Below are 18,892 nucleotides of genomic sequence, written 5' to 3'. Positions count from 1 at the left end.
ACAAATGAAAAAACCATAATCAAGAGCAAATGTTGCAAAATGATGAAGAGCAAGCATGCTTAAATGGAAACATGATGATATCACCAACCCATACCTTCATAAAGGTGAGAGATCCACAAATATTGCACAGTGTACATATTTTCAGACTTTTTTTTTTGGGTGAGGCAATTGGGGTTAAGTGACTTGCCTAGAGTCACACAGCTAGTGAGTGTTATGTGTTGAGGCTGGATTTGAACTCAGGTCCTCCTGATTCCAGGGCTGGTTCTCTATCCACTGCGCCACCAGGCTGTCCCCCAGACCTTTTCAATATATTGATCAGTTATACTGATTTTTTTCCTTCTCTTTTTCTTTTCTTTTCTCTTTAAAAAATACTATTTGTTATATGGAATGTTCTCTGGGAGAGAGTGGGGGTAGGAATACTGGAGAAATTGTGGTAGGTAAAAAAAAATTAATAAAAACTTATTTGAAAAAAAAGTTTCTGTTTCTATACGTGTACATATGGGTTCCTTTTCCTGTCTCTTTGATCTCTTTGGGTTTCACCGTGTCAAGGGATATATGTAGCTTTGTAACTTTGAGAGCATAGCTCCACAATGCTTTCCAGAACAGCTGGACCAATTCACAATTCCAACAAGTGCTTTAATATGTCTATTTTCCCACAGTCCCTCCAACATTTGTCATTTTTCTTTCTTGTCATCTTTCCCAATTTGAGGGAAGTGTAGTAGAACCTCAGAGCTGCTTTAATTTGTATTTCTCTAATTATCAGTAATTTGGAGCATTTTTTTTTTCAATATAGCTATGGGTAACTTGGATTTCTTCCTTTAAAAGTTGCCTGTTTGGGGCAGCTAGGTGGCACAGTGGATAGAGTTCTGACCTTGGAGTCAGGAGGACCTGAGTTAAAATCTGACTTCAGATACTTGACATTTATGAGCTGTGTGACCCTGGGCAAGTCACTTAACCCCAATTGCCTTGGAAAGGGGAAAAAAAAAGTTGCCTGTTCATATCCTTTGACCATTTATCAATTGGAGAATGTCTTTTATTGTTATAAATTTAAATCAGTTCCTTATGCCTTAGAAATGAGACATTTATCAGTGAAATTTGCTTCAAAGATTTGTTCCTTCTTAACTGCTTCCCTTCTGATCTTGTCTGCATTGAACTTAAGCCTTCTTTAAAAAAAAATTTTAATGAAAATCTACCTTTTCTCTCTGTCCTACCCCCACTCCCACTGAAAAAGAAAGAAAAACAAGACCTTTTATAACAACTATACATAGCTAAGCAAAAGAAATTCCCACATTAGCCATGTTCAAAAACAATAATAAAAGTGTTTCATCTGCCCCCTGAGTCTATCAGAAGTTCTATATCAAGAGGCAGAGGGTATGTTTCATCATGGGTCCTCTGGAATCACGGTTAGTTTCTTACTCCCATCTTTATAAAGAAGAAGGTAGTGAGAGAGAAATGTACTCAGAACCAGTGTCCTAGTTTGATGTAATGCGCTTCTTCTCCCCTGTGCCTCTCTTCTCTTTCCCTCAACCAGAGCTCAATGGTAGGCTCATATAATGCCCTTTCCTTTTAAGCACATCTTCACTATCCATCATGCATGGTTACTTTGTTTTGTTTAGAATTAATTCTTCCATTAATCTCTCTCCTCCTCCTCCTCCTCCTCCTCCTCTTCTTCTTCTTCTTCTTCTTCTTCTTCTTCTTCTTCTTCTTCTTCTTCTTCTTCTTCTTCTTCTTCTTCTTCTTCTTCTTCTTCTTCTTCTTCTTCTTCTTCGCTTTCCCATTACCCTGTTGAGTTAAATGTATTGTTGTATCCAACTATGAATTGTGTATCCTTCACTCCTTTGATCCGTTTAGATGAAAGTAAGGATCAGGTGTCACCTACTCCCCCTGCCTCTTCCTCCTTATTTATATAGTTTTCTACTTGCACACTCAAAGTTTGTGAGGTAATTCTTTCCCCATCCTTCTTCTCCCAAGATCATCACAACATAACAAAACCCCTCCCTGGCCTTCTATCTTATTATTATATTCCCTCCATGATCCCTAATGATTAAAGGGTTCTAAAGGGACGTATCCCCTTATCAACTCCCCACATTAGAATGTAAATAGTCCTTGTCTAATCCCTTGTAATTGTTCACTGCAGTTCACTTTTTTATGCTTCTCTTGACTTCTAGTTTGCATTTCTAAGTTTCTACACAGTTCTGGTCTTTTCAACAGGAATATTTGGGAAGCCTTCTATTTCACTGAAGAGCCATTGTTTCCCCCTACATGATTATACACAGTTTTTTTTTCTGGCTGAATTATTCTTGGATGTAAACCAGTATCTTATTGCCTTCTGGAATATTTTATTCCGAGCTCTCTGATCCTTTATATATGTGGACTTTGAATTTTGCATAATGGTGACTTTGGCCTTCACACAAAGTGTAACCCCAACTCTTATTATCCCTTCCCTGCCTTCAATGAATTCCTCTTCCCTCTCCCTTTCTTTTCTTATTTTAGATCAACAAAACATTTTTTGAACATATTCCCATTCTTTCTGTCCTGTTGGACTCCTTCTGTGACCTCATATGATATCAAGGTTTTGAAGAGACATACGTATCATCTTTCCATATTGGAATGTGAATAATTCATCTTGTTTGTTCCTGCCCCTCTCTGTACTGATAGAGGACCTCTTCTTGTCCTGGTACACAAAGGGAAAATAGTTTGTCTCCTAATGACAAATGAATTTATAGCCACCTATTTTCTTGAGGAGGGCAAGTCCTCCTTCAGTCTCCACTAAAAGACTCCACCCAATGTACTCCTGACTAGATTATATCCCCAGTGGCCACAGACCAGTCTCCTATGTTGACCAAGGGTAAATAAAATAAAATAAAAAAATAAAATAAAATAAAATAATTTTTAAAAAAAGGCTCACTGTGATTTTTTTTCCCCTTGGATTTCCTGATCAGGATTCAGTCTAGCATGTTTTGTAGATTTTTCTGGAGTTATTGTGGGGCTTCACTCAGCTGCACTACTTCCTTCTACTCTGCCATCCCGGTTGGTCCTCTACCACATGCAACTCCCTCACTTTAGAGTTGAGAAAACCATGAACTGTAGAGGTTGAGTAACCTGATGAACGTCATGCAGGTAGCATATAGCACAGACAGGATGTAACTCCAGATCCTTATAGGAGACCCATTGATCATTCCACTGTGCCATAGTAAACTCATTGGGACTATTCCAATTGCCCTGGCACCCATTAAATCTAGCAGGCTGTCAACTCTTCAACACCTCCTTATCCCATTTCATATCTTACTGACTTCACTGGCGTATAACCATCCCCACTATTCTCCCTTTCAAAGTGTGCTGGAACCTATGTGAGGACTGAGTTGAGAACTCCTCAAAGAAAACTGACTGTGGTCATTAGGACCACATTGGTCATTAGGACACAAACTCCACTTTCTCCCTTTTTTTCCTAAGGGAACTTCTAACTCCATTTTCTGGTTGTGTCCAAGAGATAAGAGACAGACAGACAGAGAGGCAGATAGAGAAAGCGACAGAGAAAGAGAGACAGAGAGAGAATAAACATTTAGTAAGCATTTTTTATGCACCAGGCAAGTGCTAGGGACACAAATACAAGGAAGCAAAGCAGTCCTTGCCTTCAGGGAGTTTATATTTTCATGGGAAAAGATAACTTGGGGAAAAGGAAGGGATGGGGCATAACATGGCATTTTGTATGGAAGTTGCATGGGAAACCTGGTTTCCATACAAGACAAAGTGGGGAAAAAAGTGGGGAGTCCCATGTGGGAAGAGATGAGGAGCCAAGTGAGAAGCAAAAACACAAAGGAAGGTCAAGGTTAAAAATCCAAGATGCTAACAATCCCTATGTCCAGGAGGCTGCCTCTCATATTGTGGACTCCATTATCCTGCCCTGGCCTGAAGTCTTTACACCAGAAAATTTAGCAACATCCATGGTCATAACCCTTCTCTGACTTTCTCCTTTCTATTTTGGACATGCCAGCTTGCTACTCCATTTAGGGACAGGTGCCCATGTCTGCCTCTCCCTGCCCTTAGTATCTAATTAAATCACCTAATTTTCCTATAAAGGGAAATTGCTTTTGGATGGAATGGCCAATCTAATTCTTTTAAAAAAAATCCTCTAAGTCTCAAACAGATCGTAAAACTTGAGTTGTCACTTTATCTCAACACATAATAATATGCAAATAATAATAAAGCCAAAGAATATGGATTTTATCCCAAGGAAGTGACTTTCTAAACATCAGCCCGGGAATACTTCTAATGAAATTTTTTTCATTAAATTAAATTAAATTTCATTTAAAGTCTTTTTTTTTTCAAGATTGAAGAACAGACATGCCACACTGCCTCTAACAAAGCAATACAGGGAAGAAATCATTTTAAAAAATACAAAGTGCTGGATCTATATTTCTCCATCTTTTATTTCCTTAAGGGTTAAGATAACTTCTAGGCTGGTGACTCATCATAAGATCATAGATTTAGAACCAGAAGGAACCTTAGAAGTTTGGGTTCTCCCAGCTACTAGTGCCTCCACCTTTCAGGTTACCATCCACTGTTTATATCTTCCATGTATCTAGTTATATTAGAATGGAAGCTTCTTGAAGGCAGGAAGATAGGGGTTTTTTTTTCTTCCTCTGTATCTCCATTAGCACAGTAGCACATAGTAGGTATTTCAACTGTCTGGAATAACCATAGCCACTTCTTAATCACCACTTCGGTGGGACTCCAAACTGCCCAAAGTAAAATGAGACTAGGCACAAAGTAAGCTAGTGTATTTAATTTGATTTAACTTAATGGCCAAGTTATTTTTTTCAAGATTTAAGAATGCAGCTAGGTAGGGGTAGCTAGGTGGCGCAGTGGATAGAGCACGGGCCCTGAAGTCAGGAGGACCTGAGTTCAAATCCGGTCTCAGACCAAACACTTGACACTTACTAGCTGTGTGACCTTGAGCAAGTCACTTAACCCCAATTGCTTTACCAAAAAACAAACAAACAAAAAGAATGGGCATACCACACTGCAGTAGCGTAGTGTAGTGTAGCAATGAGGCAGCATGACTAGATCCAGAGAGCTGGATTCCAGTCAGGAAGACCCAGTTTCAAATTCCGTCTCTGCCATTAGCTACAACCATGAACAATCTAATTATTTAACTTTTAATTTAATTAAATTTATTTAATTTATTTTAATTATTTTAAATAATTTAACAATTATTTAACTTCTCAGTTAAAAAGCATTTATTAAGCATCTACTGTGTGCCAGTTGGGTGGCTAGGTGGCACAGTAGATAGAACGTCAGGCCTGAAGTCAGAAAGATTCATCTTCCTGAGTTCAAATCTGGCCTCAGACACTTACTGTGTGACCCTGGGAAAGTCATTTAGCCCTGACTGCCTCAGTTTCCTCCTCTGTAAAATGATCTGGAGAAGTAAACAGCAAATCACACAAGTATCTTTGCCAAGAAAACCCCAAAACACACAAAGGAAGGGCATGACCCAAGCGAAACAAGTGAACAATGACAATAATGTGTGCCAGTCGTTTCCTCATTAGTAATAAGAAAGTGCTGTCTGTCCTCTAAGGCAGAGGCTTCAAACACATATCCCATGGGCCCTCCCCAATGTAGCCCCATTCAGAATAAAATGTAATTGGGAAATATTTAACAAAATAAATATACGATAGTACATAATGTTATTATGTAGTTTTCTAAGTCATCATGTAGCCAGTATATAGTTTAGCGGACCATTTCTAGTTGAATTTTACACCATTGCTCTAAAGTCCCTTCCAGCTGTAATACTGTATTCCATCTCTTATCCTTTCTCAAAAACCCAAAAGCTATTTTTGGATTCCCATCTTCTGCTATCCCCAAGAAGTGTCAATAATTACAAGACGGTTGTAGTCTTTCCTTAAAAAAAAAAAAGTGAGAGGGGGGAAGAATAGGAAATGAGCCGTCTCACTAAGGGCAAACTGATGAAAATTTTGCGGAAGCTCCAAATATCAATGAGAATAATTTTCACCAGGCAGAAGCCCACCTTAGGCAATTCAGCCAGGTTCTAACAATAATACATCTGGTTCCTTGCACTGACAGCTTGAAGGTCAGTGGTCATACCTACTAATTGGCTCTGGGTCAGACTATTCAGATAGAAGTGTGGTCCTTTGTATCTGAAGTCACTGGAGGCAGTGTGGTGCAGCTGCTAGCGTGCTGGCCTTGCAGTCCAGAAGACCTCAGTTCAAATATTGCCTTAGAAATAGAAGTGTTGTTACTGTTGTTCAGTAGTTTCAGTCGTGACCAATTCTTTGTGACTCCATTTGGAGTTTTCTTGGCAAAGATACTGGAGTGGTTTGCCATTTCCCTCTCCAGTTCATTTTACAGAAGAAGAAACTGAGGCAAACAGGGGTAAGTGATCTGCCTAGGGTGACATACGTAGTAAGTGTCTGCAGCTGGATTTGAACTCAGGTCTTCCTAACTCCAGGCCAGATTTTGCAAAACTTTATATGAATGTAAATTATTATTATTATTGCTCCTGTCCCACCAATCTTTCAACATTAGGTCTATGAGTTGCTTTTTCTCATGGTGAAGGTACATTTGCACTGATCCATCTATAACCTCTTACCCATCCCCCTGAAGACTAATGATAGCCATTTGTCAAATTGGGTCTATCTGGCTCTAGGTCTGAAACCTAGAGCAGCTAACTGGCCCACAGAGGGATGGGAGGCACGTCTGCTGCCTCATTAGCCCTGTGCTCTGAACGAATGAGTTAACCAGTCAAGAGTGAATTAAACACTCGATTTCTATTAAAGTGTTCATTGCCTAATTTCTTATTGGCTCCACTCTTCGTTTCTCTCCCGTGGGCCCATGATCCCCTCTAATTTCCATTGCATTTGTAAAGTATTTCAATTTGGAGATTAACAGCTGTTTGAGTGTGTGGCTCCAGAGAGCTGTTTGCTTCACTCCCCTGCTCACAGGCTGCCCCTTTAGTCACCTCAAAAATACATACTGATCCAAAAACCACCCATGATACGGACACCTCCTGCTGGCAGGGGACTGACAGAAGGTCCTCACAAAGAATGCCTTCAAAACCTTGACAACAGTTGGAAAAGGGGGAGGAGGAAAATGAGTGTCGAGTTGTGTGCTAAAGGAATCTGCAGGGTTACCAGTGATGCTGGGCACCCAGTCCACTGTGGCAGGAGACGGACAGGAACCAGCAGTGGCACACTGGAAACAGTGCTGGATTTGGAATCAGATGACCTGGGTTTGAATCCTACCTCTGCACATGAGTATGATCTCAAGCAAGTCATAGAACGATAATGATAATAATAGTAATAGCTGGCACTTACATAGTTCTGTAAGATCTGCAAATCCCTTTTCATGTCAACTCATTTGATCCTCACAACAACCATGAGGTATGTGATATTATTATCCTCATTTAACAGATGGGGAAACTGAGGAAAATGGCAGTTAAGTGATATGCCCAAAGTCACACAGCTAGAAAGCGTCTGAGGCAGGATTCCAACTCAGATCTTCCTGACTTCCCAGGCTTATGACAGATAGATACACTGTACTATCTAACTGCCTAACTTCTCTGGGCAACTAGGTGGCACAGTGCCAGGCTCGGAATCAGGAAGACACTAGCTGTGTGACCCTGGGCAAGTCACTTAACCCTGTTTGCCCAAGTTTCCTCATCTATAAAATGAGCTGCAGAAGGAAGCAGAAAACCACTCCAGTACCTTTGCCAAGAAAACCCCAAATGGTATCAGGTCAAAAAAACTGAACAAAAACTCCTCTAGGCTTTAAGTTCCTCAACTGCAAAATGAGTTTGATTAGTTGACCTCTAAAGTCCTTTCGAGCTAAAATCCATGATCTCTTCATTTTTACAGATGAGGAAACAAACCCAGAGAAGCATACTGATTTATCCAATGATGCACAGGTAATAAAAGATATGCAGGATTTGAACAAAGGCCCTTTTTATTCTATAGCCAATATTTTTTCCTCTGTACTACACTGCCTTTCTGTTTTGATAGATTCCTCAAACACTACCCTTCTGGAATCATTCTTTTCTTCAGGACAAGTTATTTCTAGTTAGCTTCAGCTCAGACTAACATCTGTGACTGATCTTCTACTCAAGATCATGGTATATAGAGGGAATAGGTACTTTTAAAGCACCTACTGTGTGCTAGGTATTGTGCTTTACAGATAACCTCTCATTTAATCCTCACAGCAACCCTGAGAGGTCAGTGCTGTTTATCCCCATTTGACAGTTAAGGAAACTGAGGCAAACAGAAGTTAAGTGACCTGACCAGGATCACACAGCTAGTGAATTACATAAGCTGGATTTGATTTCAGGACTTCTCTAGGACTAGGCCACCTCTCACCACTAGAAGTAAATACCACTAAAGGCTGAAGTTGAGAAAAGGAGAACTTACCTCTGATAACAAAGCCTGCTGGGTACACTGCATCCCTTAAAGGAAGATGGCAAGAGACCAAGCACCTGTCTTCCCTCTTCCCCAAAGCAATGAGTTCCATCAGTGCCAGCCCAAGGCAACTTCCCCCTCCTACAGCTAGACCAATCTCCCACCCAGTTACCAGAGAAAAATACAGAGAACCTTCCCTTTGATTCCAGGCCTTCTGTCTCCTGCTCCACCTGTCCCTTGAGGGAGAGGAAGAGGAAAGTCGGTGGGGACTCCTTTCTTCTGCCATGCAGGTTACTCCTGCTGCCCCCTTTCTTGCCTAATCTCCACCCCTTCAGAAGGAAGCAGAGTAGTGAAACGGGGCCTCCCATCTGACCATCTAACTGTGTGCCTTTGTCTCATACAGAATATGCCTCCTGTTTGATCTCTAGTCTCCTTGGGTAAGTACAGCAGTGCCCTCAACTCAATGAATGTTCTTATACCTGGTTGGCCCAGTAATTCTAAACCCCTGTAGGTCATTATTCCCAACCCCCTCAACCCTCCCATCCCGAAATTTCAACCCAACATCACCCAGCCTTTCCCCCAGGCTTTATGGAAAGCCAGTTCCTAGGCCACAAATTTCCCTACATCCTTAATCTTTTTGTCTCCCACCCCTTTCATCCTTTGATTATTTGTTTTGTTTGCTCAGAGTGAGTATAAATAGCAATTGTTTAGGTTCTAGCCAGAAACCCTGAAGGTCTTCCCCTCCTAGATTGATCTTTTTTTTTTTTGAGTAAGAGGCCATTTTTTGCCTCAGTTCTTACCTAGCCTTAATCACTGAATGGGTATCAACTCAAACAGACGACCTGGGAAAGACCTTAGCTTAAAAAGGCCAAGGTCTCCCACTGCCTCCAGGGCCATCTCCAGTTGTCCTGATCTATGTCTTACCACTAAACCCAGATGGCTCCAGAGGAGAAAGTGAGGCCTGGTGACTTTGTACAGTCCTGCCTCACTTAAATCTAATTCATTTGCAAGTCAAGACATTATGTCATTGGTTCTCTTCAAGAATGTAGGACAAACAACACTCTGTGAGTAGTAGTAGCAGCTGCCTCCTGGGGACCCAAGTGGCCAGTTCCAGTTGGGCAATGCTCCTGCCTTCCTTCCTTTCTTCCTTCCTTTCTGTCCTTCCTCATTCTCCTCCTTCCCCCCCCCCCCCATCACCTCTCCACGATATTCATATCTGCCATTCAATCAAAACTCTGGTAGCTACTGTCTACAGACCTCCTTCCCCCCCCCATCACTCCCCTTCTTCAGTGAGTTCACTACTCGGCTCACAATTTCTCTCTTCCCCAACTCTTGCCCTTGTACTAGGAGACTTCAACTCCCCAACCACTCAGTTCTTCAACCTAGTCACTTTCTATGACTTAACCTTTTCTACCATCCCATCTCAACCACATAGAAAGATGGACATACCTTTGATCTTATCAACTACAAATGCATCACCACCACATAAGAATTCTGTAATGCCCTTATCTGATCATAATTTATTAGCTTTTCACTTCCCTTCCCCCCCTTACAAAACCCTACTCTTAATCTGCACCATAACCTCCAATCCCTTGACCCCTCACTTCCCTCCCAGGCCATCTCCCCTGCACTAGCCACTCTCACCTCTTTTCCCCATCTTGACCCCTTGGCGAACCAATTAAACTCTACACTGTCCTCCTCTTTTGAATCCCTAGCCCCCTTATCATTTTGCAGGACTACAACCTGCCTTGCAAACATCAGCCTTAAATCATTCCCACCATTCCCCACCTTCTATCCTGCACACGTGCTGCTGAACGAAAATGGTGCAAATCATACAACCATTCTGACTTGATCTACTTCAAATTTGTTACACAACCTCAAGTGGGCCCTCACTGTGGAAATTCTTCTATCCCTCCCTTATCAACTCACTATCCCACTCTCCACAGTGGCTCTCCCAAACCTTTTCATCCCTCCTCTAACCTCCTAAGGCTCTCCCACCCTCTCAACTGAGAACCTTGCCTCATTTTATAGAAAAAAATTAAAGTCATTCACTGTTAGCTCCTTCTTCTTCCTTCTTCCTCATCTCGTATCACTCCAAGGCCTTCTCCCACTATCTTCTCTTTCACCCATCTCATGAGGTGGCCTTTACTCCTAACAAAGGCTAACCTCTACCTGCCCAAGTGATCTCATTCCTTCCCATCTCCTCCAAGAGAGAGCCCCCTCTGTCATTTCCACTCAGTCACTTATTTTCAATTCTCCATCTGCTGGCTATTTCTCTGCTGCCTACAAATATGCCCATGACTCCCCTATCCTGAAAAAAAAAACCCTTCACTTTATTGTCCTATCTCTTCTCCCCTTTGTGGTTAAACTCCTTTTTAGGAAGGCCATCCACCTCCTTTCCTCTCTAACTCCTTATAATTGAGCCTCCAACCTTATCATTCCACTGAAAGTTACCAATGATGCCTTAGCTACAAAATCCAGGCCTTTTCTCAGTCCTCATTCTCCTTGACCTCTCTGCAGCCATTGATACTGTTGATGACTCTCTCCCCCTTGATACTTTTTTCTCTAGGTTTTCTACTCTATCCTGTTCTCCTCCTGCCTATCTAACTGCTCCTTCCCAGTCTCCTTTACTGGATACTCCTCCAGATCACCCCCTCTAACCATAGGCGTCCCCTTCAAGGTTCTATCCTGGGCCATCTTCTCTTCTCCCTCTATACTATTTCACTTAGTGATCTCATCAGGTCCCAGGATTTAATTCCCATCTCCATGCTGGTGATTCTCATGCCCCACCTCTCTGCTGACTCTCAATCTCCCATCTTCAACAGTCTTCCAGATATCTCAAACTAGATGCCCAGTAGACATCTTAACATGTCCAAAACTGAATTCCTTAACTTCTTATGTTCCCTGTTACTGTAGAGGGCAACATCATCCTCCCAGTCACTCAGACTCACAATCCAAGAGTCATCTTCAATTCCTCTCACCCCCACACCATGTGTTGCCACAGCCTAATGATTTCACCTTTGCCCCATCTCTTGAATATGCCCTTCTCTCCTCTGACACTACCATCATTCTAGTGCAAGCCATCATCACTTCATACCCAAACTATTACGATAGCCCACTGCCCATATCAAGTCCTTTCCCACTCCAATCTATCCTCCATTTAACCACCAGTGATTTTCCTAAAACATAGGTCATTTACATCACCCCACCCCCACTCAATAGATACCAATGGCTCCCTGTTACCTCCAGAATCAAATATAAACTCTCTTGACATTCAAAGCTCATCATAACCTGCCCCTTCCTACTTCTCCAGTTTGCTTACACTTTATTCCCTTCAGAATACTTTTCAATCCAGTGATGCTGGGCCTCCTTGCTGTTCCATGCATAAGACACACTCCAACACTCCACTCCTGGAGTTTTCTGTCTCTCATGCCTGGAATGCTCTCCCTCTTCGTGTTTACTGGCTTCCCTGGCTTCCAGGCTCAACTGAGATCTGATCTTCTACAGGAAGATTTCCCCAAACCCTCTTAATTCTAGTGTCCTTCCCTCTGTTATTTTCTAGTTATCCTCTACACAGCTTGTCTGTATTTATTTGTTGTCCCCATTAGATTGTGAGCTCCTTGAAGAATTGTCTTTTTGTATCCCCAGTATTTAATGCAGTGCCTGGTACATAGTAGATGCTTAATAAATATTGATTGAGAACTGATTTGACTCCTCCCATAGAGCCATGCCTGCCAACCCAGCTCAGTTTCCAATCCAAGAGAGCTATTCCCAAAAGAACTTCCATGTCTGTTTTACTGTTTTTTTAAAAAAATTCTTCAAAGGCTAGCAAACCAACCCCATTCAAATTTTACAATAGCAGGAGGTTCCAGCAGCCACTTTCCATGCAATCTGGTGGGCAGTGTCTATCCACAGCCTGAGAAGGCTAATGACCTTAAATTTCTGGGATACTCAAATGAGTATAGCTTCACCAAGGCCTGAAAAATGAGAGGTCAGCTTTTGCACCAAAGCTCATCTATCATCAGAAGGTCTGCCATCTCTGTCCTGCCAAAGACCAATAATGGGCCAATTCTTCTTCTCCAGAAATGGTTTCTGGAAGGTTTCACTCCTTAGGCAACTGGGCTTCCTCCAGTTTGGTTGGCTGTCTCTAGACTCTAGGGAAAAGGTATCCCCCCACTACTGGGTTTGATTTGTTATCCACGCTAATTAAATATTCTTACAGATGACAGAGGAAAGCTACCCCAACAGATCAGCCTGAACCCAATTGCCTGCCCCTCTCCAGCTGGGTTGGCCCTATGTACAGCTACCTGTCGCCACCCTGTGGTGGCTCAGTGTCTGAGCAACAATTGCAGCAGTGAATCCAAAGCCAAAGATATTTTTTTTTTTGAAAAGCAAAACCAAATAATTGGTGCATGCGTGGGAGCACACACATTAAGGTGAGAAGGGGGGCAGGGAGTACGCACAGGTAATTCAGGCCAAATCTACATTATCAAAATGGTGAATTAATGCAATTACCCAGATTGTTACAGAAGAAAAAAATATATATTGTTCTCAAACCACTGGATTATTTTCGAAGCATACTTGAGCCAACTAACCCAGGAAACCGCCTCCTGTGCTATTTCAAACAAGTGAATGCTGGGTCTTAAAACTGGGACAGCAGTCTAAGTGTGGACCAGGGGCAGTCAGCACACTTAATTCAGATGAGGTCTGAAAAAACCAACCAGCAGATCTCAGCCGAAATGGACTACAACCAAAACAGAAGCTGCATCAAAGAGTGAAGTGTCATTGCTGACATTGCGACTTTCACAGAAAAAAAGCCACTGAGAATTTTTCTTCCCCAATGAGGGAGGTAGCTTGTTCAAAGAACCTCACGGCCCCAGGGTCTTTCTCTTCCACCCCTCCCCTGTCACCCCACAGTGACATGATGAAGTTCCATGTTCAAAGCTTTCCTTCTAAGTCCAGCTTCAACTTCACTGGGACCCCCCAAGGCTCTCAGCTTCTGTTCAGCAAAGTCTCAGGCAGTATAATGAGTCAGCAGGGAAAGGCTGGAAGAAGGGATGTATGCAGAAGGAGATACAAACACAGGAAATGTGAATGGGGAAAGGATGGGGAAAACTTTTCTTGAACGAAACCAGTCTTCAAGATAAGCTCCCTTGTCAGGGAAACAGCAGAATCAGATGAGGAATATGATGTCATCGGAGACCATGACCTGGTTATCATCTTGCATCTTGTTCAACGAAGCCTGGACCTCAGCTGGGGAAAAGGGCGATTCATTGTCCTGGTTAACGGATTCTATAAGACGATTCATACCCACAGACTGGGCATGGGCTGCCCGGAACACTTCCAGGAGGGCAACCTTGAATTCCTTCAACCTGCCCAGGACAGAAAAAAGCATTACTGTCAGAATGGGGATGGATGGGCGGCATGCAGGAACATTTCAAGTGGATAGCTAAACCTCCCTCCTTTCTTTCCAGAAGTGGGAGACAATGAGTGTGGAAGATTACATCTTCTTTGATGTGCTGGTTATTTCTGATGAACTCCTCTCTTTTCCTCCTCTTTTTTTCATTCTCTGTTACAAGGGAGAGGCAGAATAGGCTGGTGGCTAGAACTGGACTAGAAGCCAAAAAGACCTGGGTCCCCTCTTTGACACATAGTAGCCGCTGGGTGAACACTCTCGGTTCTCTAGGCAACTCTAAAATGAGAAACTGCACTCTATCAGAGAAATCATAGGCCCAGTCCCTGTCCTTCCAAGCTCTCAAAGAAGGGGAAAAAGGATATATTTGGAAATGAAGGTAATGTAAAGACAAAAGAAATCAATAACACATTTTTTTTAAAGTGCATCACAGAGCTGGTGAACTACGGACGCAGACTGTTGCATACACTACGAGACAGTCATCAATGGACTGGTTTTGCTTAATTGTTTTTCTTTGTTCCCAAGACAGGGCTCATCAAGGACTAGGAGGTAAGGAGGGGCTCATCGTATTGATAAATGACTGTGATGGAAAGAATTGATTACGATGTAAAAAACAAAAAGGAACACTACGTTCTAGGCCACCTTTCAACCCCAAAGTCATCAAAGCCAGATGTAGATGTGAGGGCATTAAGTCTGTTTGTCTGTCTCTCCCCACTCCCAATCCGGTCCCCCACCTTCCTTCTTTCTCTCTCCACCCATCACACATGGCTGCCCCTAGTAACTTCCTCTTTTAGCAGACTTGACTATTTTGCTCTACAATGAGGTTCCCTGTCACCCAGCTGAGCCAGCCCTGGCGAATCACTGGTTATTTCCAACAGAGAGGGAGTTCTGGGCCCAAACAAGCTCTTCTCTCCACAGGTTGCCCTATCACCTCATGGCTATTAGCATCTTCATCCTTCCCAAGGTCAATGAACTAGTAAGTTGGGAAACCCTTGCTTTGAGTTGTTCTTAATGATTATATATCCCCACCTCAGGATCTTTCTCAGGATGAGTTAGAATCCTTTAACAGCTTACAAAGCATCCAAGGATTCAAAGCTGGAAGAGAATTTAGCGAACATCTTATTTTACAGATGTGGAAACTGAGGCCAAGACAGGTAAGAGGCCATCCAGTCCAACTCCATTTTACAGATGAGGAAAAGTGAGGCTCAGAGGTTAAGTGATTTGCCCAAGGTCACACTTAGAGTAAATGTCAGAGGCAGCTCTAACACTTACCCTGTGACCTTGAATAAATGCCTTCCCCTTGATTTTTCTAACTGCAAAAAAAAAGGAGTCAGGACAGGAAGAATGGTGTAGTAAGATAAGAACGCAGGACTTCGGAGACACAGGATCACAGATTTAAGGATGGGAGGTCATCTAGACTAAGCCCTTTTTTTATAGAGTTTAAGGGACAACATCATAATGGTAGACCTGGGTTCAAATCTCACCTGATACTTTCTAGCTATGTAATCCTAACTTAACCTCCCTAGTCCTCAGTGTCCTTACCTGTACAATGAAAGGGTTACATCAGATGGCCTCCAAGGTCCCTTTTCCAATTCTAATCTATGATCCTGACCATAGGATTTGTCACCTTCCTTCTAGGTATGACTTTCTGATAATCTACAATTCCAGGAAAGGATCATCACCTCCAGTGAAATAAATAACAAGTGAATAAATACTTACTGATTTATTCACCAACTGACATAGACAACTCAGGAAAAGACAGATGTAATGATTCCCTACGACCTCTCACCTAGATTCCGCCAACTCTGTCTTCTGGCCCTCTTTGGATTCCTGTGGGTCAGGCATCTTTGGGGTATGCACTGCAGGAGAAGAGTAAATGGAGGGACAGGGAAAATAACAAGTTAAAGCCAAATTTATAACAAGTAATAAAAAAAAGTGCCCACTCTACTTTCTACAAACCCAACTCATACAGTGGTCCTGCGAATAGGCGAGAGCCCCAATGCATCAGGTGTTTCCATGATACACAGCAGAATATAAGAACCAAAGGAAATTCAGCTTAAAGGATACAGCAATATCCAAGGTGGGAAGAGGGGAAGATTTCTGCAAGAGGAAATCAAGGAAGAGCAGCCAATACCTGGAGATACTGAAAACAAGAGCCTGCCCTGGGGTGATGGATAGCTAAGGGTTTGCCCTCCAGATGCAGACCCTGACAACCTAGCCTCCAAACTGGTGAAGGACACTCACCCTGGGGCATCTCCTCTTCTGTGTCACTGAAGTCATAGGGGTCGTAAGATTCCCCTTCTTTCCCCTCTGAAGCATCGACCTTCCTCCTAGAGAATTGATCAACACAGGTTAAAAGCATCACTTTCCAAAGCTCCCTAAATCCCCTTAGGAATTTACAGACTTTGAAGCTTTCATCTTTTCAAAAAGTAACTGAGATTCCAAAAAGTCATCTCTCTACAGGCACAGAAACACAGGCAGCAGGATCTCAACCTGGCCTGGGCTTGTTGCTCCATTTCCTTGATACTCAACAGATCCCAGTTGTGGGCAAAGCACATCAAGGGAAGTCCTTATTTTTCTTCCTTCTCTGGTAACCCTGGCCTGAGATGCTGCTGCGAATAGCCCAGACCATCTTTCTCCAAGGAAGGAAAAGTAACCAAGCATTCCTAAGCAAACAAGCATAGAAACACTCCCACTTCCCTGCCTCCCCCCAAAAAAAGCCTTTCCTCCTCCCATCTCCTCTGCTCCACTCACTTCTTCTTCTTCTTCCTCTGCTCATGGCCATCCTGAATTTGGTCCTCCTCATCCTCTGTCTCTGACTCATCCTCATTTCGTTTCTTTCGCTTCTTCTCTTTCTCTAGGACCTAGGACCAAACCCAGAAATTAAAAGACAGATCAGACGCACGGATCCTACCGGGAGGATAAAAAAGCACCTACACCCTATGCTCTTCTGATCCTCAAATAGCTGGTCACTTAATCTCTCTGTGTCTCAGAGTCCTTCTCCATATATAATAAGGTAAAATATACTTACGCTACACCTAACTCACAGGATTGTTGTACACAAATAAAATAATGTATATAAAATCCCTGAGAGTCAGCGTGGCAAAGTGGATAGAGATCAAACCCTTAGCATGAAGAAGCCCTGAGTTTTAAGCTCACCTTTGACATTAATGACTGTGATGAGGAACTTCCTATACTAATGAAGTCATATTCCAGTAAAAAGTGTTATGCAGACACATATACATACAAATATAATATACACAGAATAATACTTCATGACAGCTAGGCTGCACACTGGATAGAGCACTAGGCCTTGCATCTGGAAGACCCTGGCTCAAATCCAGCCCTGGTCACTTCCAATAGCTGTATGACACCTACCTCCTGGGGAGGTTGCTTTGAAGACCAAATGAGATAGTAATAGTAAAGCACTTATCACAGTGCCCAGCACACAGTAAGCTCTCTATAAATGTTTATTATTATTATTGTTGTTATAATACATGTATACATGTAACATAAATGTGCATGTGTATATGTACCTATACACATATACATGTATACATAATAGTATTTCTTTCCCTTTATAGGTTTGCAAAGCGCTTTACAAATATCTCATTTGATCTTCACAATTCCAGGTGGTAAGTGCTATTTATTATCCTCATTTTACAGATAAGGAAACTGAGGTACATAGAGGTTAAGTGATTTGCCTGGCTCACACAGCTATTAAATGCCTGAGGTAGAACTGGACACTCAGGTCTTCTTAACTCTAAGGCCTAAGAGATCACAGAGGCTGTGGATTAGTGTACTAATGAGCTATTCATGTATATGTATGAATGTGTGTACATGTATATGTCCATGCGTGTTTATACATGTTATGTAACATGTGTTTCTATCTATCATGTTTAGCATAATATAGTATAACTTTCTGTTTGTATATATGTATATGTTTATATATCTATAGATATGTAGGTATGTGTATATATGCCTACGTGCCTATGTATTATACATATGTGTGCATGTATAGCGTCTTTGTCATTCTATGTGTGTACAATGTAATCACAAAATCCTTTGAGGTTACAAAGGATTAATTCCATGTAAATTATTACAGTAATCATTCTCAAGATCACAAATCCTTGACCTTTTGAGGCCAATGTCATGGAAGGCACCCAGGGTCTCCCACATACTGCCCCTTCATGCCATGGTTAGAGACAGACTGCAATCCTACATGTAATCCCCCTAGAGAGGAAAATGAAATCTATGCCCAAACTCACAGCTGGCTCAGGGTAGAGATCAAGGACTAAGGGAAAGGGTATACACTTATTTCTTTAAGGTTTACCAAGCACTTTCTTTGCCACAACCCTGTGGAGTGAGCAGTACAAGCATTACTGATGACTGCCACCTTACAAATGAGGCAGATGTTCAGAGAGATCAAGTAACTTGCCCATGGTCACACGGCTAGTGCTGGAGCTGAGATTCAAACCCAGGCTTCCCACCAGTAGGTGTAACCATGTTGGAGAAGGACGCTGCTCTTCCTCACACACCGGATGTTTGACAGTGGGCAAAGTGCTTCATTCTCTGGGCCCACTTCCTGAGCTGTAAAATGAGGGAAGGTTGGCTCAGGTGATCATAGAATCATATAAGGTCAGGGCCAGCAGGGTCACGAAAGGAAAAAGATCAATAATCAATGTCTTCAGTGCTTTGCTCTGTACTGCCTTGCTGATCTGTTATCAGCTATAATCACTAGGATAAGAAGTAACTCTATGATTTATAGTAAGAACACAGTCCCAGGTGAAAAAAAAACCTGTACGTAACCAAACTATGATGTAGTCCCAGGGAAATTCTTGTGTTAGTTAACCTTAGACGTGTAACTAAATCATTACAAAGTGTGTATCTTAAGTATGTGACCATAATAATCACACCTATATATAATCTTTATATTAAAGTGGTAAAGTAAGAAAACCCCCTAAAGGGCTGAGGTACCATGCAACGAACAAAGTTAGGATGTCATAAAGTTAGGACAATAACGACCTGCAAAATGCAATCTTGCATGACTGCCTCTAGAGGACTTTGTTGC

At 42.2% G+C, this 18,892-nt stretch overlaps 1 protein-coding gene across 1 annotated transcript in view; it reads right to left on the bottom strand.

The window, feature by feature from the left end:
- Positions 1-12,767: 12,767 nt before the first annotated feature.
- Positions 12,768-18,892, bottom strand: part of MCM3 (minichromosome maintenance complex component 3) — a 40,376-nt gene continuing 34,251 nt past the window's right edge. Inside the window, exons 14-17 of the mRNA XM_020993946.2 lie at positions 16,576-16,685; positions 16,066-16,151; positions 15,611-15,680; positions 12,768-13,780 (exon numbers count right to left, since the gene is read on the bottom strand). Coding sequence (XP_020849605.1) covers positions 13,582-13,780; positions 15,611-15,680; positions 16,066-16,151; positions 16,576-16,685 — 465 coding nt within the window. The 3' untranslated portion in view covers positions 12,768-13,581. The remainder of the gene's footprint in view (positions 13,781-15,610; positions 15,681-16,065; positions 16,152-16,575; positions 16,686-18,892) is intronic.

The sequence above is a fragment of the Phascolarctos cinereus genome, unplaced genomic scaffold, assembly GCF_003287225.1.
Source record: "Phascolarctos cinereus isolate Bilbo 61053 unplaced genomic scaffold, phaCin_HiC Scaffold_5;HRSCAF=322, whole genome shotgun sequence".
Classification (NCBI taxonomy): domain Eukaryota; kingdom Metazoa; phylum Chordata; class Mammalia; order Diprotodontia; family Phascolarctidae; genus Phascolarctos; species Phascolarctos cinereus.
This window is presented reverse-complemented; position numbering and strand designations above follow the sequence as displayed.